General features: G+C 37.3%; 3 protein-coding genes across 3 annotated transcripts; all 3 read left to right on the top strand.

The window, feature by feature from the left end:
- Window positions 1-1,184: 1,184 nt before the first annotated feature.
- LOC113774518 (probable sucrose-phosphate synthase) lies at window positions 1,185-9,301 on the top strand. Its single transcript, XM_027319047.1, has 13 exons — window positions 1,185-1,613; window positions 1,741-1,830; window positions 2,765-3,006; window positions 3,254-3,317; window positions 3,531-4,226; window positions 4,900-5,013; window positions 5,127-5,258; window positions 5,361-5,537; window positions 6,238-6,291; window positions 6,358-6,420; window positions 6,531-7,466; window positions 8,111-8,238; window positions 8,673-9,301. The coding sequence occupies exons 1-13, from the start codon at window positions 1,431-1,433 to the stop codon at window positions 8,950-8,952; spliced, it is 3,159 nt and encodes a 1,052-aa protein (XP_027174848.1). The 5' UTR covers window positions 1,185-1,430; the 3' UTR covers window positions 8,953-9,301.
- Window positions 9,302-13,032: 3,731 nt separating this feature from the next.
- Window positions 13,033-15,614, top strand: LOC113775578 (heptahelical transmembrane protein 1). Its single transcript, XM_027320520.1, has 4 exons — window positions 13,033-13,519; window positions 13,674-13,766; window positions 14,552-14,609; window positions 14,695-15,614. Exons 1-4 carry the CDS (start codon window positions 13,152-13,154, stop codon window positions 15,370-15,372), a joined length of 1,197 nt encoding a protein of 398 aa, XP_027176321.1. The 5' UTR covers window positions 13,033-13,151; the 3' UTR covers window positions 15,373-15,614.
- Window positions 15,615-18,470: 2,856 nt separating this feature from the next.
- On the top strand, window positions 18,471-20,692 carry LOC113775579 (probable glycosyltransferase At5g20260). The gene is made up of 4 exons (XM_027320521.1): window positions 18,471-18,690; window positions 18,834-18,982; window positions 19,134-19,488; window positions 20,030-20,692. Exons 3-4 carry the CDS (start codon window positions 19,147-19,149, stop codon window positions 20,690-20,692), a joined length of 1,005 nt encoding a protein of 334 aa, XP_027176322.1. The 5' UTR covers window positions 18,471-18,690; window positions 18,834-18,982; window positions 19,134-19,146.
- The last annotated feature ends 2,332 nt before the right edge of the window (window positions 20,693-23,024 follow it).

Below are 23,024 nucleotides of genomic sequence, written 5' to 3' on the forward strand. Positions count from 1 at the left end.
ACACAAGCCTCCTCAATATTTGTCGTAATCGTCGGGAAGACCCCTTGCATTATTGACGTCAAAGGCTATACTTCTTTTTGTCCAATTTAAAATTTTTCTTAAGTTTTTCTTTTTTGACAAACAGGCGAATTTAAGCTATGAACACCTTCTCTCAGTAATTTTGCTTAAGAAACCTAAATAATATGAAAGTAACACGAGATTAGGTGCTAACTTTTAACTGAAAACAAATAGTTATCTTTCTAGTAGAAAATATTTGTTTACATGACTTCAAGGATAACGTGTAAATAAAATATTTATATATCTTACTTGATAAGAATATACAAAGGTAATTTATTTTTGTTTTCTTATTTCTAACAACATATGAATATTTGGTAGTTGCCACTTAGCAGCAAGTGCCCCCTTAGCTAGTTTTCCACATCGGTTCTGGGAGGGGTTTGGGTTGGGTAGTTAAGTTCCTGGGTTGGCCTCAAGAATTGTCGACTTTTGGAGTTCAATATGGGATTAAGATTTAATTAATCAATAAAAGTCATGATTGGAGTTGACAAAAAAAAAACAACATATGAATATTTGAATGTAGGACGATTTACATATACCTAGCATTTGTCTATGAAATATAATGTGTTCTAAAATTTGTCCTATTATTTATAGAAGTCAACATAGCATTTTTTTTATAAGATTTAGTTACTTCTTACAAAATAAAGATGTGTCCTATGTTCTTAAAGTACACAATAGATTTAGACGAAAAAAAAAGAAGAGCACACAATCAATCTATTTGATTATTTGCTTTTATTGCTCAATAGCATACATAAAAACTCTCAAGTGCAGCTTATCATAATAGTTTTTTAAACCTTCAACTAATATAGATATAATAAAATACTTCATGTACATGTTGTCAAATGGAGAAATTCAATCAATATCAAAACATTTAAAAAAAAAAAAAGAAGAGAGGGGAAATCACAGGCAAAATTCATCATAAGTTTGTAGTATGGTGATGGTAGATGAACAATCACAAATGGGCTTTGGTATAATTAAGAACAGTTAATGGGAGGTGTTTCCAATTGCCAAAGAGTACAGACCTCAAGTGGCAGAGGTATTTCAAAATTCACTTTAAATTAAAATGGAAATGGTAAGGTATTTTACGGTCTCGGGAAACAGACCCTCCTATATACGTGGCGTCCGTTTCTTACTCCGCTGCCACCGCTCTCTGTTGTTTCATTTTTCTCCCAAAAATCAATTTACCAGTGACAGTGTCCTTACATCACGTCTCCACTCTCCCCCATCCCTATTATTCAAAACCCAGAAATTTCCAGAGCCCCAGCCATTTTTCTTTTCTTTTGTTTTCTGCCTGTAAATAGTGTATATCTGAACTCTAGAAGCGCGGTGGTGGTGGTGGTGGTGGTGAACGTAACTGGTGCGCGGCGGCGGTGGTGATGGCGGGAAATGACTGGATAAACAGTTACTTGGAGGCGATATTAGATGTGGGACCAGGGATTGATGATGCCAAGTCGTCACTGCTGCTCAGAGAAAGAGGGAGGTTCAGCCCAACTCGCTACTTCGTGGAGGAGGTCATCACCGGCTTTGATGAGACCGATCTCCACCGCTCTTGGGCCCGCGTAAGTGTTCCACTCTTACCACTAGTCTGCTACTCTGTTTTTCTCAACTATATAGAATGACGAAAAAGAAAGTTGGTGTTCGAGTTGAGATTTATGAATGGATGAATGATTTTTGAACGTTGGATAGGCGCAAGCGACCCGGAGTCCGCAAGAGAGGAATACCAGGCTTGAGAATTTGTGCTGGCGTATTTGGAATTTGGCTCGCCAGAAAAAGCAGGTCTTCTACTTGCCTATTTGTTTTTTTTTTTAATTTTTAGCGCGAAATCTGTTTAAAATATAGTTATTATGGATATGCTTGATTCAATTTGATGGAATTTTAGATTTATGTGCATATTGGTACATCAACCTGAAATGCTGCATGGATGATGAGTGATGCTTCATCAAGTATTGAGTGTGTCATGTAGAAAAGACAAACATTTGTCTGCTTTTGTTATATTGTTATGAGTATTTTTATTTCTCTTTCGTGTGGCGTCAGTTTCTATGACAACTCACAAAAAGTACGAAGTCTGTTACTGTTCCACTAAAACACTTTTTCTTGAAACAATTTTGTCGCAAAGTCATTATACGTTCCCCATAGGGTTTGTCACTGTTTTTATTAATTGATTACACTGCGTCATTACCCTATTTTTTGTTTCTTCTACTTGAATTCAGAGATCAGTAAATTATTATGTGGAAGAGTGGAGAACAAAAATGATATTAGCTTTATATTTGTGAGTTCTGCCCAAAATTTCATGTACTGGAATAATTACATGTTTTTTGGTTGAGCAAGCTGAGAACTTCAGCCATGAGGCCATTCAAGATGTCGTCAGAATTTATTGTCATTATTGAGCACTTTAGGATGCAAACATGGTTGTAGACTCATTAAAGTGTGAAAGTTAATTATTTTTGGCATTAAAATGAATAATAGTAAGTTAAATTCTCGTGCTTTTAGAAGAAACTATTCTGGGAATCCAAAACAGGAAGTTAGTCATTAGTGCATGAGGGAATTAGTATAACTTGCTTTTCTTTTCCATTATGGTCTTTAAAGGACGATTAACACATGCCAGTTTGTTTTTCTTGTCAAAGAAATGCATAAAATATGTGATTTCTTGATTCTCATCTGTGCATGGTAGCAGTGTGAGAAGAATGGAATTATTGGTCTGTTTTTGTAGCTTGAGGGAGAGCAAGCTCAGAGGATGGCTAAACGCCGTCTTGAACGTGAAAGGGGCCGCAGAGAAGCAGTTGCTGATATGTCTGAAGACTTATCAGAAGGGGAGAAAGGAGATACAGTTGGTGACTTTTTGGCACATGGTGAGAGCAATAGGGGTCGATTGCCCAGAATAAGCTCTGTTGAAACAATGGAAGCTTGGGCTAGTCAGCAGAAGGAAAGGAAATGGTATATTGTATTGATAAGGTATAGAAGTTCACACATTACTGACTCATTACTTTGTAATGCTGAGAGAGGGATGATCTCAATGGGCTCTTCTAACATGATGTTCATAACGTCCTCTGCAGTCTTTCGCTGTAAATTTGTTTAATGATAATTGCTGGCAATGTTTTGAGAATTTGGAAAGATTTGTTCTGTTTCATATGATGCTGTTTGTGATATCTTGTCTGCGTGATTATCCTCACTGTTTTCTTAACACATAATATTATTGCAGCCTTCATGGACTGATTCGTGGTGAAAACATGGAGCTTGGACGGGATTCTGATACTGGTGGTCAGGTATATTTGGTTATAAGACACTGTTTATCATGTACTAAGCCTAGTCCCATTCATTGAATGATTGCTAGACAGCATTTTCTGGTAGTTTTTGTGCTCTCATAGTTGCTCAAGGAATCTTAAGTAAGGTACTTCATTAAAATTTTGTTTCTTTTTTGGTAACCTAGCTGCTTATCCAAAAGAAATGAGTAAGACACTGGGATTCATGCATTTCAGGTGAAGTATGTAGTCGAACTTGCAAGGGCTTTAGGTTCAATGCCAGGTGTATATCGGGTTGATTTACTTACGAGGCAGGTATCATCACCGGAAGTAGATTGGAGTTACGGTGAACCCACTGAGATGCTGCCTCCTAGAAATTCGGAAGGTTTAAATGAGATGGGGGAGAGCAGTGGGGCTTATCTTATTCGCATTCCTTTTGGCCCTAGAGACAAATACATTCCTAAGGAGCTTCTGTGGCCTTACCTTTCTGAATTTGTTGATGGTGCACTTAGCCATATAATCCAGATGTCCAAAGTTCTTGGTGAGCAAGTTGGTGGTGGACATCCTGTCTGGCCTGTTGCTATTCATGGACATTATGCAGATGCTGGTGATTCTGCAGCTCTTCTATCTGGGGCTTTAAATGTTCCCATGCTTTTCACTGGTCATTCCCTTGGTCGAGATAAGTTGGAGCAACTTTTGAGACAGGGTAGACTGTCAAGGGATGAAATAAATTCTACGTACAAAATAATGCGCAGGATAGAGGCAGAGGAGATATCACTTGATGCCTCTGAAACTGTCATAACAAGCACAAGACAGGAGATTGAGGAGCAATGGCGTTTATATGATGGCTTTGATCCGATCCTGGGAAGGAAATTGCGGGCTAGGATCAGGCGCAATGTTAGCTGTTATGGCAGATTCATGCCTCGAATGGCTGTAAGTTTTCATTTTTGCTTGGAACTATACTGGCTGATGAAGTTCCATTTTATCTGTTTAATGTTGTAAACCACGAAATCTTTGTTTGTTTATTCAATTCTTGTACAATTTTTTACTACGATTGAGATCAAATGTTGAGTTTGGTGGAAGACACTGCTGGTTTTCTTAAACCCTTTTCAACTTTGCCTATACATGTTAAGTTGGATACTTTTTCTGCTTAAGCGAGTTGTACTTGACTAAGCTAAGGTTGAAAAGATGCTATGCACTTCGAGTCTAGTATATTCCTTATTTTTGTAGAATAATGTATATAGACTCCTGTTGCTCCTTGTCAAGTATAAGTATTTTGTAGCAGTTTCTGCCTCTGTTGACTCCTTTGCTGATTCTTTTATTTTTCTTTCTGCTTCTGCAATTGCATTTCCTGAATTTGCTTGATTTATGACCCTGGTTGTAACTTTTTGTCACCATATATCATTTTAATTTTTGAGAGATGAAGCATGCAACAAATTAGAATTGCTCATGGACTTATAAGTTATCTCATGTATTAAGCTCTCATAATTCTTTCTGATATTGGATCAAATTTTCGAGAGTTGGTTGATCAGATTGGCTCCTTTCTAAGATCAGCTGGAAAGTGAAGTATCAAGTCCTTTATGTGATATACATATTTCTTTTGCAGGTCATTCCTCCTGGGATGGAGTTCCATCACATTGTCCCACATGATGGTGACATGGATGGTGAAACGGAAGGAAATGAAGATGGAAAGTCTCCGGATCCACATATTTGGGGAGAGGTCTTAATTGTCTTGATTATACCGAATCTGCAGCTGCATTCCTCTTAATTTTGTTCATTTATTTCTTTCTCCTTTTGCTGTTATGCAAGTTCTCTTTTTGTGGTGTCATGCAGATAATGCACTTCTTCACAAATCCACGAAAGCCTATGATACTAGCCCTTGCCAGGCCAGATCCCAAAAAGAACCTAACGACATTGGTCAAAGCATTTGGTGAATGTCGTCCGCTTCAAGAACTTGCTAACCTTGTGAGTTGGATTATTAGTGTAACTCCTCTTTTTTTTTTTCCCTCCCCTCAATATGGGACAAAAGTAGTTTCTCATTGAGCTGTTTCTCTTTGTAATTTGCAGACGTTGATAATGGGGAACCGTGATGATGTTGATGAAATGTCAAGCACTAATGCTTCTGTTCTACTTTCAATACTAAAGTTGATAGACAAGTATGATCTTTATGGTCAAGTGGCATATCCAAAACATCACAAGCAGTCCGATGTTCCTGACATATACCGTCTTGCAGCAAAGACAAAGGTAATCTGTTTTCTTATTCTTCTTTCTTCTCTCAATTTAAATGTTGCCAAACTTATCTATGTCCTGCATGGTGCATGGAACATATGCTATTTGTCACCAATTCTGACTCAGTGTGATTACAGTTCTACTTAGTTGAGTTTAATCTGTCTTTTAGTACATTTGGATGGTGCTGTGTGATGCATTCAGGCATTCTTTTTGTTTGCTAATCGCTTATAAGATGCATAGGAGAGGGTCATTGACAGCTGTATGCTATGAGTGGTTTAAGCTCCCTCTTTCTTCTTCACTTGATGGGTACCTATCTTTTCCTTGCTGTCTTACCTTTATAGCTAATGATGAATAGTAGTGGTTGTACATTGCCTAGTGGTAGATTTATCCACTGTTGAGAAGCAGGTTGGTATGCAATCAAGCAGGTTGGTAACTGAATGATTGGACAAGAACAAATGTGAAAGGCAACTATAGGCATGCCATCAATTGAGAACTCGTCGTTATATAGTGAAGAGTAGTAAACAGCACAAGTAATGTGTTAATGTAGCTTGCAGATTGTCTAGATTTCATGCCAATTTGTATGTCTTCTATAAACGTTTGCTATCCTTACGAGTATGTCAATCCAGGAGGCCTTGTACATATTTGCTTGCAGATATGCATTCCTGGAGGAAATGCATCTTTAGTTATCTAACCATATTTAGTTATGTTTTGGCAGGGTGTTTTTATTAATCCAGCGTTCATCGAGCCTTTTGGACTTACTTTAATAGAGGTAACCTTCTCAGGAAACTGATCTAAGTTTGTCTATGGCGCCAATGATTTATCTTCTATTCAACAGGCAGCAGCTTACGGTTTGCCAATTGTTGCAACTAGAAATGGTGGTCCTGTCGATATACACAGGGTATGCAAATGTTTATGTTTGCAAATTTAACTAACATGAAGGATTTACATGATATTGTGGAAAGTTCTCTGGAGACAAGATCTGTCAGATTAATATTCTGTCCTTGACAGGTTCTTGACAACGGTCTTCTTGTTGATCCACATAATCAACAGTCCATTGCTGATGCTCTTTTGAAGCTGGTTGCTGACAAGCAACTTTGGGCAAAATGCAGGGCAAATGGATTAAAAAACATTCACCTTTTCTCATGGCCTGAACATTGTAAAACATATTTAACTAAGATAGCAAGTTGCAAACCAAGGCAACCAAGATGGTTGAGAAATGATGATGATGATGAAAATTCAGAATCTGATTCACCTAGTGATTCCTTAAGAGATATACAGGATATATCTTTGAATTTGAAGTTTTCACTTGATGGGGATAAAAACGTGGGTAAGGAAAATGGTGATGGGTCTTTGGATCTTGATGATCGAAAAAGCAAGTTAGAAACTGCAGTTTTGAGTTGGTCCAGGGGTGTGCAGAAGAGTACCCAGAAATCTGGTTCCACAGACAAAGGTGACCAAAACTCTGGTGCTGGTAAGTTCCCAGCACTCAGGAGGAGGAAATACATGTTTGTAATTGCAGTGGATTGTGGTGCTTCTACAGGCCTTTCAGAAAGTGTCAAAAGGATTTTTGATGCTTTGGAGAAGGAAAAGGCAGAAGGCTCTATAGGATTTATATTAGCCACATCTTTTAACATGTCAGAACTACGTTCTTTTCTGGTTTCAGAGCATCTGAATCCTACTGATTTTGATGCTTTTATTTGCAACAGTGGTGGTGATCTTTATTATTCATCACTTCACTCTGATGAGAACCCTTTCGTAGTTGACTTGTATTACCATTCACATATTGAATACCGCTGGGGTGGCGAAGGGTTGAGGAAGACATTGGTGCGGTGGGCGGCCTCAATTACTGATAAGAAGGGCGATGACAAAGAACACATTGTGGTTGAAGATGAAAAGAACTCAGCTGACTACTGCTATTCGTTTAAAGTTTGCAAGCCAGGAGTGGTAAGTTTCCAAATTCCTTTCTTCAGCACCTACTCTCTCTCTCTCTCTCTCTCAGTGGATTGTGGAACTTAGTTTTGTGAGCTCTCTGTGGTTGATGTTGTTGAAGTCATTGATGAACCTCATAATCAAATTTTGATGTAGCATTGTTCAAGATTATTATTTTCTTAGTTTGGAATTCTGGCTCAATGCAACCACTTTTTACTAGTAGCTTTCTTTTATAAAATTCTCTTAACAGTAGCAATTTTTCATACTTTTGAATGTTCCCTTCATCAAGGTTCTTACTTCAGTTTTCTAGCTACTTTATTGCCTACTGCTGATTTCATGCTTCTCTAAATTTATTAGATGTATGGTTTATGTTTCGTAATTCAAATCCTCCTTTCTGGAAAGCCACCTTAGGTACTTGTATTCAATGTTCTTAGAGATCTTTTGCTTAATCATAGCACATTCTAGAGAACTTGGCTCTTTTTAGTCCTTTTCATGCTTATGCAAGCGGTCCGATATGTTTTTTTTTCTTTTTAGTCCTTTGCATGAGATGTATATTGCCTCTAATAACTTATTGATTTATTTCAGTGACTATAAACTCTGTGCATTTTTCTAGGAGAGTATCAAACACCATTTTTTGAAAAATAATTTTGTCTTTACAGGTTCCTCCAGTGAGGGAACTCAGGAAAGTAATGAGGATTCAGGCTCTTCGTTGTCATGTGATTTATTGTCAAAACGGGAGTAAGATTAATGTCATTCCAGTGCTAGCATCTCGTTGCCAGGCACTCAGGTTTGCTTCTGATATACTAATGAGGATGACGTTTTTCTTTCAGAACTGTTAGTTCTGTATTATTTTCCTGTTGTTTCCTCAAGTCATCTTGCTTTTTATAGCTTTGATACTTGCAATTAATGCACTATCCTCCTAATACTGAAAGAGAACTCTGAGATCGTAGTTTGTATAGCTTTTATCATTGACTACTGAGCTAGTATTACTGGGCATGCCCATAAATATTGATTCTTAGAATATACCAATGGAGGAAGTAATCATGTTGACAGCCTCTACTGTTTTTTCCTCTTGCTGCTTGTGTGTCAGGTCATATAGTTAGCTATAGCACATCTGTACTGGAAAATGTCTTCTTGAACATGAGAGAAATCAAGTACTATTTTCTCTGTTATACTTGAAAGATTTTTTGATCACATGTGATTCTTAAACATCTTCTTTAGGTACCTGTATCTTCGATGGGGTATGGATTTGTCAAAAGTGGTGGTTTTTGTTGGAGAAAGTGGGGACACTGATTATGAAGGATTACTTGGTGGTGTGCATAAGTCTGTGATACTGAAAGGAGTTTGCAGTGGAGAAAGCAGCCAACTTCATGCCAACAGAAGCTACCCACTTACCGATGTGGTGGCATTTGACAATCCGAACCTTATTCAGACAAGTGAAGACTGCAGCTGTGCTGAACTGCGCGACTCGTTAGAAAAGCTAGGGGTTCTCAAAAGCTAGAAATTTGCACTTCCGCACAGCACAGAAAAGTTTGACATGAACTATATATCGTGTTAATAATTGGCCTGTTTCTCCGTTGCTCGTAGAGTTGCCAAGATCCTCGAAGCAAAAAGTTTTGCTACCTTGTTATAATGCCCTGATAAAAACCATCAGTGTATGATTCTATTCGTTAATTTCGTTCTTGCTTTGAAACTGGCACGGTTGGTGCTTTCGACCTGTTGATAAATGGGCTAAACTAAAGTGGCCAACTAAGTTATGCTGTATAGGTGTTGTAAATTCCTTTTTGTATCGTAGTTGAGGGAGACATCGTTGTAATGCTGAAAGCTATAGGATCAATGAGTTGTTCCTTCCAGGTTGAGTGTGGGATTACGCTTGAATATCTCGCACAATGACATGCACGTCTTTCTTTCTTCTTTGACAGAATGACAGGTTATGTTTGCTCTCACCTTCTAAATAAATGGGCACACTCAACCTCGGGCCTAGACCATTTTCAACCGGACAAAAGCACAAACAAGAAACAAGTATACAGCAAGAACTGTAACCATAGAAATCGGCCATTAAACATATTTAATCAGTCCTTCCTTAACCACTTCAGCATCCTCGACCTGATTGTTTCTGTCAAGTCGAACCAAAACAAGAAAAACTAGCTTAGCGTAACACGAAGGCAGAAAACATATTATTGCTAAACAAGCCATCAAAATTTCCAAAGATTAATTACAGCTACGCATTTCTTTTTTTTGCAGAGCCTCCTCCTATCCCAACCAAAAGAAATACTAGTACGTACTACAGCGATATACATGCATATTCTAAATGGGAAGGAATTATGGGCAATTGCCAAGTGCATGTCTGGATTTATATGGCGGCCTCGGTGGTGCCCTGCCTGCCGCATACAAGTCGGAGCCTCCTCCACAAAATGGTTATGCATGTTGGATTTGCCATTTTATGAAGCCTTTTCTGGTGATTATTTCACTTCACCCAAAATATTTAAAGCTTCAAAGCAAATGATTAATTAATTCTTGCTGTAATGGTCATAAATAGTACTACTGCTACTACGAGTCTACTAGTACAATTAATTGAAGTTACATTACTCTCGAAGGCGTTGACGTCCATCATGCAACTATGACCAGCCAAGCGGATTAATTTCACCGACCTTGGCTCCGGTGTACCCACACAGTTTAAAAACTTAGGACCATCGACTTCGAGAGGTTCCACACAATTCGATGACATAGGATTACGAGTTCTTGGTGAATTGATGCACTACAAATTTGCAATTAATGATTGACAACTTAGCCATTTCGTACTCGGAGTAAATGATCAACAACAAAGGCGTCCTAGTGCGTTGTAGATTCTTATTCAAAACTTGTATCATTTAATGATGCTATGTGAATCGTCAGAAACATGTGAATTGTATAACTAATCCAATAACGAAAGTTTCGACTGAAGCAGGCTACCATGAGACAAAAAATCTCCATTTCGTACTGTGATTCAAATGCATTAACCACTCATTCTTCGCATTTAAGGTTCTGTTTGGACTTGCGGTGCTTTTATATCAAAAGCATTTTCAGATACTGAAAGTATTTTTAAGATATTTGATAAACATCATCCCGTAAAATTAGAAATGGAACATTTGGTTTTAAAAGTATTTTTAACAAAAACTAAAATTTAGTGCTTTTAAAATAATTTTTGTACTTAAAAAAACAAAACATTAAATTTAATCATTGTATCATATATTATAAACTAAATAAAGAGATAAATACATTCAAAAATTTTAAAATTACATATTATCCAATACAATAAGTCCTTATTGAACTATACATCCAAACAATATAGTTAAAAGTACTTGAACACTTAATAAGTACTCTTATTAAAATTTCTATAAGGTGAAGTATTTTTAATAAGTTACCATAATTCCAAACGGGTTCTAAATAGTTTTTCTAAACTCGTAACATTAGCTTTTTCTATTTGTTATGCATTACAGTTCGTAACCTTTCTAACGGTTCAACGGTGTCTATAACATATCATCACGTAAAAGGAAGAATTAAAAAATTTTCTCTTTTTTAGTTCCCCGTTGTTTTTTTTTTGCCTTTTTTCCATTTTAGGGTTTAGGTCCTATATATATATGTGGAACAAACTATAACTTCACTGAAAAGGAAGTAAAAGATACAATAATGTGCTCTTTGCAAATCTTTTGGAATATGTATCAACTATATATATATATATTTGGTAAATGAGAAATTTTGAATTCAATATCTTCTATTTACAATTCTTTCCGTTTTATCACTCAATCCAATCCTCTCCCATACATCTACTTGTTGCTCATTCTACGGGAGCAGTTGAATATTTGTCCAAAATACGGATATCCCTTGATGGCCATTCTTCGTATTTTTTCTTTTACAAGTTGGATATTATACCGAACCGAAACGTTATTGCCAAAAAAAAAATAATAATAATACTGAGACGTTATCACGTGGACAATGAAAGTAAGTCGTACGTAGTTAGATTTGAAGTGTCTTAAAGGCAACCAGTTACTGATTACTACTGGTTTGCAATTGGAAACACGATAGAGTCAACAAAGTCTGCGACTTTTGTCCCCACCAGTGGATTAGAGGCTGCCTAATATCCATCATAAAGGATAATTCAGCTAATAGCCTAATACACCTTCAGCTAATATTGGCCCAACCAAAATGGTTAGGAAACCTTTGCAACTAACAATGCACAATTTGCACTTGTACAGGTGAACAATCAGGGCTCCATTGACGCCTGGCGGAGTAGAGAGGGAAAAGTCGCGGTTTGGAACATCTGGATGGGAAAAAAGAAAACTCTTGAGTCGCCAAATTTCCAAGGGATGAGAAACTTGTTCCCAAGAATCTGGCGATTGTGATGACATTTCCCCACAATCATACGGCCATACTGGCGTTCGGTTTACCACATAATTATTACTTCTTCAACAATTTCATAAAAGCATCTTGAAAGCAGAATATTCCACAATCCACAAGAACCCAACATGCATGGGTTTCCATTTTCAAAGATATCGTGGTACCACCTTATCTATCTTGAAATAAATTCAGTGGTGCCTCCCTCCAGTATCTCTTGCTCCTACATTGATCCCTTGACTGTTGCAATTGTATCAACCCACTCGCTCAATCAAATTCTTCTAGTTAGTCCTCATTGCAATTAAGATCTTTTTCAAAAAGGAAAGGAAGAAAAAAAAAAGAAAGACATATATTTGGCACGATTCTAAAAACAAAATTCAGAGAGTCATTTGAGATGGCAAAGCGTGGTCAAACATGGCATCTTCCTCTCGCCAGTAGTGAGATTTGGGCCTGTAGAAGCATTTATGAGTAGTAGATGATCTTCAATTTTACGCCAAGTCTTTGGACTGCAACTCGATAAACATGTTGTAACCATTGCGCTTGGCTTCCTAGCCGCCAGGGAGTTAAGTCCCTCCTTGGACTGTAGGTGAGACTATGAGTGGTGCCATAACACCCTCTTGATCTAGCTAAATCTGCATATTTATTAGCTCCTAACACACAAGTTTTTTTAGACTCTCTTCCCCTATTGATTAAGATAGAATAGATTATACAATTATTATTGCTATCGAAAAAAAAAACTCGATAAACATGTTGTTGGCGGTGAAGTACAAGCGTACTCTGTTTGCATGAATTGTACATCCCCTACAATTTTGGATTAATTCTTTTAATACTTACTAGCGAACTTGATGTATACGACACGTATAAAATTTGAACGCACGTAGGCCTCTCAGCAAGTGCAATAAATTTTATCCTGAATTCTGAGTGTAGTAGAACGGGACATAAATTGTTTGTCACGATTGCCATGTGTTGAATGAAAAACGAAATCATAACACCAGCGTGACGTGAAGAAATTACTGATAACCTAACCACACCGTATTGGCCTAGCTAACTTTGTGATTGCCCGTCAACTGGGAGAATGGAAGCGGAGCTCCACACCCCCCAACCCCCAAAACAATAATGAAAAAAAAAGGGAGATATTCTGTGGCACTCTCTTTAAATGTGGGTTGTTGATGGGGATGTTGCAGTTATGAACTTGCAACTTCCTCCTGTCCCCCCATACGCCAGAGCCAAACAAAAAAAGGTCTCCTTTTTATCGTCAACCTGACAAACAAACCCCAGGGAAAGACAAGAACGTAAAAATTACCTGGAGGGGGAGAGAGTCGAATTATGCATAAGAAAGTTGCAAGGAGAAAATCCAAGGTAGTGATGGAAATAGCGAATCAGCAGAAGGAGCTGCAGCTGCAGAAGCAGCAGCAGGCCAACAGCAACTTGGTCACTGTGGAGGTGAGCCCAGCGATCACAAGCAAAATCGATGATGATGAGGAAAAATTCATCTGCACAAGCAACAAGAAATTGAAGGGTTGCACAAGCATAGAGAAACGTCGACAGAGATACGGTCTTTTGTCATTTCATCAATTGCCAGAGTACATGAAAGACAATGAGTTCATAGTTAATTACTATAGAGCTGATTGGCCTCTCAAAGAAGCTTTCTTTAGCTTATTCCGTTGGCATAATGAGACCCTTAACGTTTGGACGTAAGTTTTTACTATCTCTATGAGAACCATTGCTCATCTTTTCTTTGGTTCAGTAGTATCCTTCTGTTTTGCTTAAAGCCTTTAAAGAGTCGCTTGATTATGTCCATCTTGATACTACTATTTCCTAATTGCATTCCAATTCATGTCTCTTCAGGCATTTGCTGGGATTTGTGTTGTTTTTGGGATTGACAATAGCAAATTCAGTGCATTTTTCTCAAGTGGCAGATTTCATTACAATGTTTACTAGGTAAGTTTTCCACAACTGAGTTTGCTTGCTCTGGTTTTCTTTATGTTCCAAGGTCGATTTGGATGCTGTTCTGGAAAGCTAATAATTCGTCCCTTTTCATCTGCAAATTCATTTAGTCCTATATGGTCACGTGAAACTGATGATCAGCAATTTTTCCGTATGAATTTTCTATTTTCGAGACAGTGAATCCCAGCATGTGGGAGAATATGATGTCGTAAACTGGCATCTACCAACTAGCAGCTGTCGCCTATTATTCGCTGTGCAAGTTTACTAAACACTGAACTAAAATAATTCATCTGGCTTTGAGTTGGGTCATTCTTTAAATAAATTGACAGCTCAAGAATTGTAGTTATATACACAGTCACGTGCGATGCCACAATTGAAAATGAGTTCATCATAATAAAATAGACACAGGCTTCTGTAGCCGCTGATTATGCTGAGCATCTTCGGGGGAATATGATTCTGGGGCTGCCCTCACTGTCGAATTTATATTGGACTAGTATTTATTGCTATCCATCTCTTTTCTGGCTTGCCTGTGGACATCAGGATTAGGCATGGGCGGGAGATGTGGGATGGACCACGCGTTAAGAAACATAACCGTACGAGACATGCTCAATTTATTACCTTAGGTTATAATGAGTTTTCTACTTATTTTATTTTTTTAACTTCGACCAAAGTAAAATTGATTACTCTAGTTAGTGGTTACTACAGTTGCTGCGATCCCTTGAAGGAGTCTCTACTAGCAAAGTCCTGACTTAAATTAAATGATGTACCGAATGTTGCAGGCATTTTCCCACAAGTGCATCTACCAATGTCTCTCACAACTCCGAGGATTTTTCTATGGTGAGTCCCCAGTTCTTGACCACCAAATCACATAATCTAAGTTTGATGTGAATGGAATCCTAATAATATGTTTCTTTCGTTGCAGGGGCCGACCAAACTCATTGACCTGAAGCGGGAACCACAATTACAAATGGAGATGACTTCCCCGGAGATGGCCACAACAAGTTGGCCATTCTTTATTTTCTTGGGAGGTTCAATGTTCTGTCTCCTGTCAAGCAGCATTTGCCACCTGTTTTCTTGCCACTCCCACCGCCTAAACCTCCACCTCCTGCAAATGGACTATGCTGGGATAACAGTGATGATAATTACCTCCTTTTTCCCCCCAATTTACTACGTCTTCCAGTGTTCTCCCCATTGGCAATTGGTTTATCTCATTGGAATCACAGTAATGGGCATCTGCACTATCATAACGCTGCTCACACCAGCATTTTCGACAGGAAAATATCGCGCTTTTCGAGCTATTCTCTTCATGTCCATGGGATTCTTTGGCCTCATCCCTGCAATCCATTCCGTGGTAGTTAATTGGAATGATCCTCATCGCAATGTGATACTTTGTTACGAGGCAGTCATGGCACTATCCTATATAACAGGGACGATGTTTTATATCAGCCGGATCCCGGAGAGATGGAAGCCTGGTTTCTTCGATCTAACAGGTCAGAGTCATCAACTATTCCATGTTTTTGTGGTCATGGGTGCATTGGCACATTATGGTGCTGCGAAAATCTTTCTTGAGTACCGCGGCAGAGTTGAGTGTGAGAAGTGATATACTGCCATCTCAGTCAGTACTTTGAGATTGTTTTACAGTTATGAGGGTTGATTTTCAGTTTCACCCGCCCTCGTGGATAGAGAAGAAACCATTCTTCATTGATTTTTTTAAATTTTACATGTCATTCAACAGTCATAATTGTAATTGTGAGGATAATGTTACATCTGATATCAGTGTTCATGTATGTGATGTTACACCTATGTTTAAGACCACTACATCTGATGGCAACGAAAAACTCTACTAGTATTACATAGGATGGGATATATTACCACTCCTGCCCTGCGTCGTCATCTTTTATGTAATGGGCGCGATGCGGCCCATGCTCGTTTACATTAATCAATCGCAGTCTCAGACAGCAGGTCGGGACCACTGTGCAGATTAAATGTGATCCAACATGTGCACAAAAGCCCATTCAAGCTTCCCACTTTAAACCTAAACTGGCCCAGCTGATCAGATTCAAATCAGTGGGCACTCGTGGGCTGCTTGATTACGCAACCGCAATGGCCTGCCAATGTAAATCTTTGGATTAATCTTTTTCATACTGGCAGTATACACTGTCAACATTGAATGAATGATAACTATGCAAAATTTGAATTTGAAATTTAACTTTTACACACATATCATGAATCAAACAATGATAGTACATACACTATCAACATATATATATATATATATACTTTTTTTTTGCAAGGTCTTCGCTTTGCAGTGTCCTTTCCAGATGATCATCATCCAAATTTTTATCGTTAAGACTTGAGACAAGACAAGAGCCACCAGGTAACCCTAGCTATTAGCATAAAAAATTTTTCATTACCAGCTTTAGATCATCTAGAGCGGTACGTAACTCGTACTTGCTGGGTGTTTCATCAACAATGAAGCATTGACAGCTGCAAGACGTTCTGATATTTTTTCCTAGATGTAGACACGTAATCCCATTTTTGTTACCCTGAACCAAAATATGTCGGTGCTCTCATGACCACATTAATTATATACTAGTATAATACTACGTTCTCCCCCCCCCCCCCCCCCGGGCCTCTATGGTTTAATCAAAAATCAACTAAGGGAGGCAAGATTTAGGATAATGGGGTGATGGGTTTTTAGTTACTTGGCGCTGTGACAACCTGAGAAATCATGGGTTTTCTTTTCTCTGGCCATGTGGTAATTAATGGTCTCATTAAATAAGTCCAGGGGACGAACTCGATGAACCTTGGATTCATAGTATGGTGGTAATTAACATAAGCAATAATCCCGTTTATTCCCAACCTAAAAGTCATCCTTCATCCTTTATATTATTATTATTCTTAGTTTTATCACAGCCCAATCTTGTTAGGGCAGTAGTTTATTGAAGACCTTCCATTTATCAAAAAAAAATAAAAAAAGTGAAGCGTTTTAATGGGCAAAAAAATAAAAAAAAAAGTGAAGCATTTTAATGGATCAAGGTCAATTGCTAAAGAGAAAAAAATCCTCGTTGAATAATAATAATAAGTACTACTGATGCGTGGCTGGAGGGATTGTAATTATGAGACCCGAATTCAAAATCTTTCATTTAAAAAAAAAAGAAAGAAAGAAAGAAAGAGAACTGCTGATGGGCTGAATATCACTATGCAGGTTATATTTGTTTCATTACGTGGTTTTATTTTTTTCCCTTCTTTTTTTCTTTTGAGTCAAGTAACGACAAAAAGCATTTTGCTTTATGTAACCTAGAAGAAAGCTCAGAATTAATTACTAGTTGTTTAACAAGTCGATTGACTTAAAAAAAAAAAAAATGAATGTGAGCTCGAACTTTTGTGATCCTGATTCGCACTGAAACATGGGACAAGCGAAAGAATTTTGTGCCGGAAAACTCGATCGATAAAAAAACAAGTTTTCCGCGACAAATGTAGGCAGCATGTGAGAGGCGATGCTGACAGCAGATAATTCGACTGGTTTTATAATATGGTAATTATCAATAGATCCCGTGATCCTTCTCGTATATTATCTTGCTGTGTATTTTTGAGTTAAAACTTCATATATTTTGAGAAAATTCGCCTGATCGAAAGGCTGGAATACCCTAAGTGAAGGGAAAAAAAAATGAGGGGGTGATGCTGATGGTTTCAAGTTTCAAACGACTAAGGCGCTGTTTAATCTTTGTTTGACGATATGACCCAATAGGAGCGCAAGTTTGTGTGATTTCTGTCTATTTTTCTTTAAGATATCCTACCTACCTTACCTTATTAGTGGAATAACTATCTTTTCCCAAGCAAAGAGAATTGCCCCTGCTACTTTACGTTGCGTCATCAAAGTCTTTAAGCGCTTTTGTTAGATTGGATCCCCTCTGCCGTCGCATTGGCAGTGGCTTCGTGGCGAAACTCTATTCAACAACCAAGCTTTTGGGGGGGGGGGCAAAGTGCTTGTAGACTGGGGATGAAAAGTCAATACTGATTAATTTTCTAGGACGATCTTTGTCGACTTTCAAGAATGGTCTTAACATGCATGGTTTTTATTGCATGGATACGCCTCCAATTTCTCCTGCTTCTGCGCATGGATAGAAATGAAAAGCACGCAACCCACATGCTGCATATTTCCGCAACTGTGAAAATCATAGCTAAGCTAGGACTTGCACCATTTGACCAATCACATGTCATGCTATAGTTTTGATGTTTATGGTTCTGCTTTTGGCCACAACGTCCTCACCATATCTACTTGAAAAAGAAGAAGAGAATTGGGATTTTTTTTTAAAAAAAAAAAAAGGAAAAGAAAGAGGAATGAATTCACTGCAAGATTCAAAACAAGAAGTACAAACAGTTCTAAATTAATTAATTCAACTAGTCACATCCTTCATTCATTCAGCAGTTCTAAATTTTACCGGAGCGAAAACTTAATTACTGCATCAAAACGAATAAAAAAGGTGACAAGAATCAATAATATATTTCTTGAGGCACTAGAGTTGCATGAGGATTAAGCTCACTAGTTCTGCCTTCTTTTCTTGGTCTATGCAAACTCTATGTCTGTCATTTTCAGGTTATTAGCACACTGCTTGCGGTTTCATCCATCTCTCCGTATATCCAGCCTCTCGAAGAAATTGAAATTCCCTCGAGGGAAAGAAAAATGCCAGTTTATTGCTGCTCTACATTCTTGCTGTTTTCGACTCTTCTTATTCTTCTGATCATCCTTCTCTTCTCTCCCTGGAACCATAATCATAACATAAATTTCTTGGCTTCCTCTTATACAATCAGCCCTGCAAGTTTTGGCCACAAAACACGACAAGGGTCTTTCTGGAGCTCTGTGTTCGACGCCAATTCTGAAGACCATGTTGCAGCCAAAGTCAAAGTGCGAATAGTTAGTGCTCCTTTCATACTATCGATATAAAAACATAGTTAATATCGCATGACCTCTACTATCTGATCGATTGTCAATGTACTAAGCAGTTGTCGTGGTTAATCATTTTTCTTAGTGATTTTCTGTCCTCCTGCTAATTACAGAAAAAGAGTTTGGCAAATATCGAAGGAGAATTAGCCAGGTCACGGGCGACCATCCACCAAGCAATTCGTGGGAGAAATTACTCGTCCTACAGGAGTGAGAACTTCCTTCCAAGAGGATCCGTTTACCGAAGTCCATACGCTTTCCACCAGTTAAGTTTCGGCATACTCTTGCCAGTTATTCAAATGGCATCAATTCATGCTGGTCCATGCTGATAAGCATACCTGTACTTAATTAATGGATCATACATTTTCTCACGTAAAATGTAAAAAAAAAAAAAAAAATGGCCTTTTAACCTGCAGGAGCCACATAGAAATGCTCAAGAGATTTAAGGTGTGGACTTACAGAGAAGGAGAGCATCCCTTGGTACACAAGGGGCCCCTGAAAGATATTTATGCAATAGAAGGTCAATTCATAGCGGAAATGGAGATTGGAATGAACCCTTTGACGGCTCCCCATCCTGATGAAGCGCATGCATTCTTTATCCCCATTAGCGTAGCTAACATTGTTAATTATGTTTACATGCCCGTCACTAACTATTCTCGGGAACAGCTGCAAAGGTTGGTTGAAGACTATATAGGTGTCATAGCAAACAAGTATCCATATTGGAATAGAAGCAATGGAGCTGATCATTTCATGGTTTCATGTCATGACTGGGTATAAATCTTTATCCTCCTTTCTTTGGTTTCTTTTTCTTATCTTGACCAAAAATTAACTATGAGGATTTCTGCTTCATAAAGATGTTAATCATGTAGCTATCCGTGGTCTCTCCTCTTTAAAGTTTAATTTGGGATTCGCTTACGGTTTCTTTTTTTTGGGGGGTCGAAATAGCGAGCAGCTTAATCTGGATATTCCTTTAAAGCCATCTCAAAAACCATCCAACTGAACCTAGTAATCACTTATTTTGTCATTGTGGTGAACGCCACAACTCACAAGTCATAACTGAAAAGTTGCACACATTCTCCTATGTACTCTATAGACTATGTACGGACAAGTAAATTGCAAGGATCTGCTTCACTAATTAAGCTCATCTTATGCTCACACCCTTTGACAGAGTAACAATCTTGAAATCCAAAAGGCTAATACGGTAGCATGGTATTTTCGACTATATTTCAAAAATACTCTTCTTGAAATTTTGACTTCTTGTATTGTGTGTTTTTTTTCAATGCTCTAAAAACTAAAACTGTTACTCAATCAGGCACCAGATATTTCAGATGCCAACCCTCGACTCTTCAAGAACTTCATCAGAGTTCTTTGCAATGCCAATACCTCCGAAGGGTTCCATCCTGGGAGAGATGTATCACTGCCAGAGGTATATGGACCAGCTGAAACTCTAGCCATCCCAGACAAAGGCCTAGTCCCAAAAATGCGCCCCATCCTTGCCTTCTTTGCTGGAGGAGTCCATGGCTACATAAGGGAGATGTTGTTTGAGCACTGGAAAGACAAGGATAACGACATAAGAGTCCATCAATACCTCCCAGAGGGTCAAAATTACACTCAGCTAATGGCTCAAAGCAAGTTTTGCCTGTGCCCAAGTGGATATGAAGTGGCCAGTGCTAGGGTGGTTGAAGCCATATACGCAGGATGTGTTCCAGTTATAATTTCTGACCATTATTTTTTACCATTCAGTGATGTTCTAAACTGGAATGAGTTTTCTGTCAGCATTCCAGTTGATAAGATCCCAGATATGAAGGAAATTTTGCTAGGAATTTCCGAGACTAGGTATGTAAGAATGCAAAAAAGAGTGAGGAGGCTGCAAAGGCACTTTAGGCTGAATAGGCCGGCTCGGCCCTTTGATGTAATTCATATGGTGCTGCACTCCGTGTGGTTAAGAAGACTGAATCTGAGGCTGCCTACTTGATCACTGTCTTGGTTATTCTTTTTGAAAACTTTTTCTAGGTTTCTCTTTGGTATTTTTTTGAAGGCAAACTACAATTATTGCTTCAATTGCCAATTTTTGACAACATAGAATGGTTACTTTCGAAAGTAATGGAAATCTGTCTGAACTCCAACCTCGCAGAAGAAGTAAATTTTATGTCCAAAATGTTTCTGAGTTGCAATTAGTGCTCCTCAAAATGAGGCATTAAATTTTATCTAAACTTTGATTTAAGGGGGTTCAAATGTGATTTTAATCTTGGTTTTCTATAAGTTTTGATCGAATAGAAAAACTTCTAGCAGGCTGATCAAACAAATTAGTTATAATTACCCTATAATTATAATTATTTTATTTTTCTACTATGTCACACTACATATATAAGTAATGCTAAATACTGAGCACTGAGCAACGAGCATGAAAACAAGAAACAAATCAATACTCTTTTTTTTCATACATTGACATTACGTGTTTCATTTTAAATTTAGGAAATATTCAAATCTTATGATTACCTATAATTTGATGCATGTAACTGCACTTGTAGAAGTGTTTCTCTACGTGCTGACAAACTCCCAGTATCAACTAAATTAATTTTGGTTTAATGTACAGGTGTCAACTTGTACTTTCCTAACTTACACATACATACATACATATATATATATACTAGGAGGTTATCGGCTGTGCTAAGCACAACCTAGGCCCCCTATAATCTATTGTCATATAAAATAAGATTAACAATAATGTTTGCGAAATAGCATTCTTAAAATTATAAATTACCAATCAAGTATGCAGCTAACAATATGAGACTAAACAAAACAAAAAAATCATTAGCATTGCAAAAGAGAAGAGAAGATGACAAAAGATTGGCAAGTAGTTTGACAAATAGCTTAACATCTTCAAGTGCAAGTTAGTCTTACAGAGACAAGAGATGACTTGCTAAATACTTAATATAAAGTGCAATCATAGGCTGTAATTACAAAAGATCACATATTGAGATCCATTAAGGTGCACAAAAGAACAAGTGGTTAATTGATCACAGCCAATGACCATTGAGATTAATTGATTGCTGTCAAGAAGTAACCCTACGCACAAAAAAAAAACACAAAAGGGACATCCTCATGAAATACACAAAAATGAGTCCAACATCTAGTGAGGATTTATAAATTTTCAATATAAAAGGTTCAAGAAAACATGTCAGAAAACTAAACTTTCCAAGACACAACTAAGAGGATAAACACTTCATGATAACCAAAATTGAAACTTACATCTAATAGGCCATAAAAACAGATAAATAAATGAAAAAAATCCAAAGCAGAGTATAAACTGTAATAATACATCTTCCCTAGCACACACATGTAGTCTTATTGCAAAAAATCATTTTTTCATATTCCTTTTTAAATATCAATTAGAGATATGATTTATACATCTTAATATTTTTTCCCACACTGTAAAAATATAAGTTTTAACATATTTTTTCCAATAAGTCCTAGACAAATAAAAACCTAAGAAATTACTTTCTAAACACATAAGGCTCATAACTGGCATATTTGTTTTTATTTTTGTGCCATCAATTAAATCATCTCTTATCCAATCTCTATGTATTATGAAAAATTTATCAATTTTTCATATCTCTTCCTGTCACTAATCCAAGGAATAAGGAGAGTGTTTATAAAATTAAATAAAGGCGATGCACTTATATATGCTTTGTAAATAATTAACCTAGCATTTAAACCCCTTCTCATTATGTTTATACTCTCATTAGACAAAAAATATCAATTTTGGTATTTATTTTCCCTTAAAGTATAAATAATTTTAAAAATTTATAAAAAGAATAAATAAGGTTGCATTCTAAATATTAACCTTGCATTTTAACGCTCAGGTAAGGACAAAAATATTAACCTTGCATTTGAATGCTCGGGTAAGGACAAAGTGTCTAGGTAGAGAATCTAATGACTTAGAACTTAGAATAATAATCATTTCCCAACTTTATTTTCACAAGAAAATGCTCAGTTTTTCAGTAGATTAAATTTGCTCATATTTAGCATTGTCATTATTTAAAAATTATTGGCAACTTAAGCATGCTAATTTCAAAACTCTAGCTTCAAAATAGAGTTTTAACATCTACAGGAGTACAAGGAAGAAAAGAGCAGGGACAAAAAATTATTAGAAGTACCGAGAATTTTTTGTCAGTATCATAGAGTAGGCAATTAAATAGCAAGAAAAATAGTAAAATAGTCAAAGCTACAGAAGTAAAGCTAAAATTGAATCACAAGCTCAAGACATACAAATTATTAAATATAATTCAACAATTGAATTTGAC

Source organism: Coffea eugenioides, chromosome 6 (assembly GCF_003713205.1).
Source record: "Coffea eugenioides isolate CCC68of chromosome 6, Ceug_1.0, whole genome shotgun sequence".
Taxonomy (NCBI): Eukaryota; Viridiplantae; Streptophyta; class Magnoliopsida; order Gentianales; family Rubiaceae; genus Coffea; species Coffea eugenioides.

What these genes read in the sequence shown, in the direction of transcription:
- LOC113775579 (XM_027320521.1), top strand. Translation starts at nt 19,147, where the DNA reads ATGCTCAAGAGATTTAAGGTGTGGACTTACAGAGAAGGAGAGCATCCC. An exon ending in TGGTTTCATGTCATGACTGG is followed by an intron (nt 19,489 to 20,029) that starts GTATAAATCTTT and finishes TTACTCAATCAG; the next exon opens with GCACCAGATATTTCAGATGC.
- LOC113775578 (XM_027320520.1), top strand. Translation starts at nt 13,152, where the DNA reads ATGCATAAGAAAGTTGCAAGGAGAAAATCCAAGGTAGTGATGGAAATA. An exon ending in TTCATTACAATGTTTACTAG is followed by an intron (nt 13,767 to 14,551) that starts GTAAGTTTTCCA and finishes CGAATGTTGCAG; the next exon opens with GCATTTTCCCACAAGTGCAT. An exon ending in ACTCCGAGGATTTTTCTATG is followed by an intron (nt 14,610 to 14,694) that starts GTGAGTCCCCAG and finishes CTTTCGTTGCAG; the next exon opens with GGGCCGACCAAACTCATTGA.
- LOC113774518 (XM_027319047.1), top strand. Translation starts at nt 1,431, where the DNA reads ATGGCGGGAAATGACTGGATAAACAGTTACTTGGAGGCGATATTAGAT. An exon ending in ATCCACATATTTGGGGAGAG is followed by an intron (nt 5,014 to 5,126) that starts GTCTTAATTGTC and finishes GGTGTCATGCAG; the next exon opens with ATAATGCACTTCTTCACAAA. An exon ending in GTCTTGCAGCAAAGACAAAG is followed by an intron (nt 5,538 to 6,237) that starts GTAATCTGTTTT and finishes ATGTTTTGGCAG; the next exon opens with GGTGTTTTTATTAATCCAGC.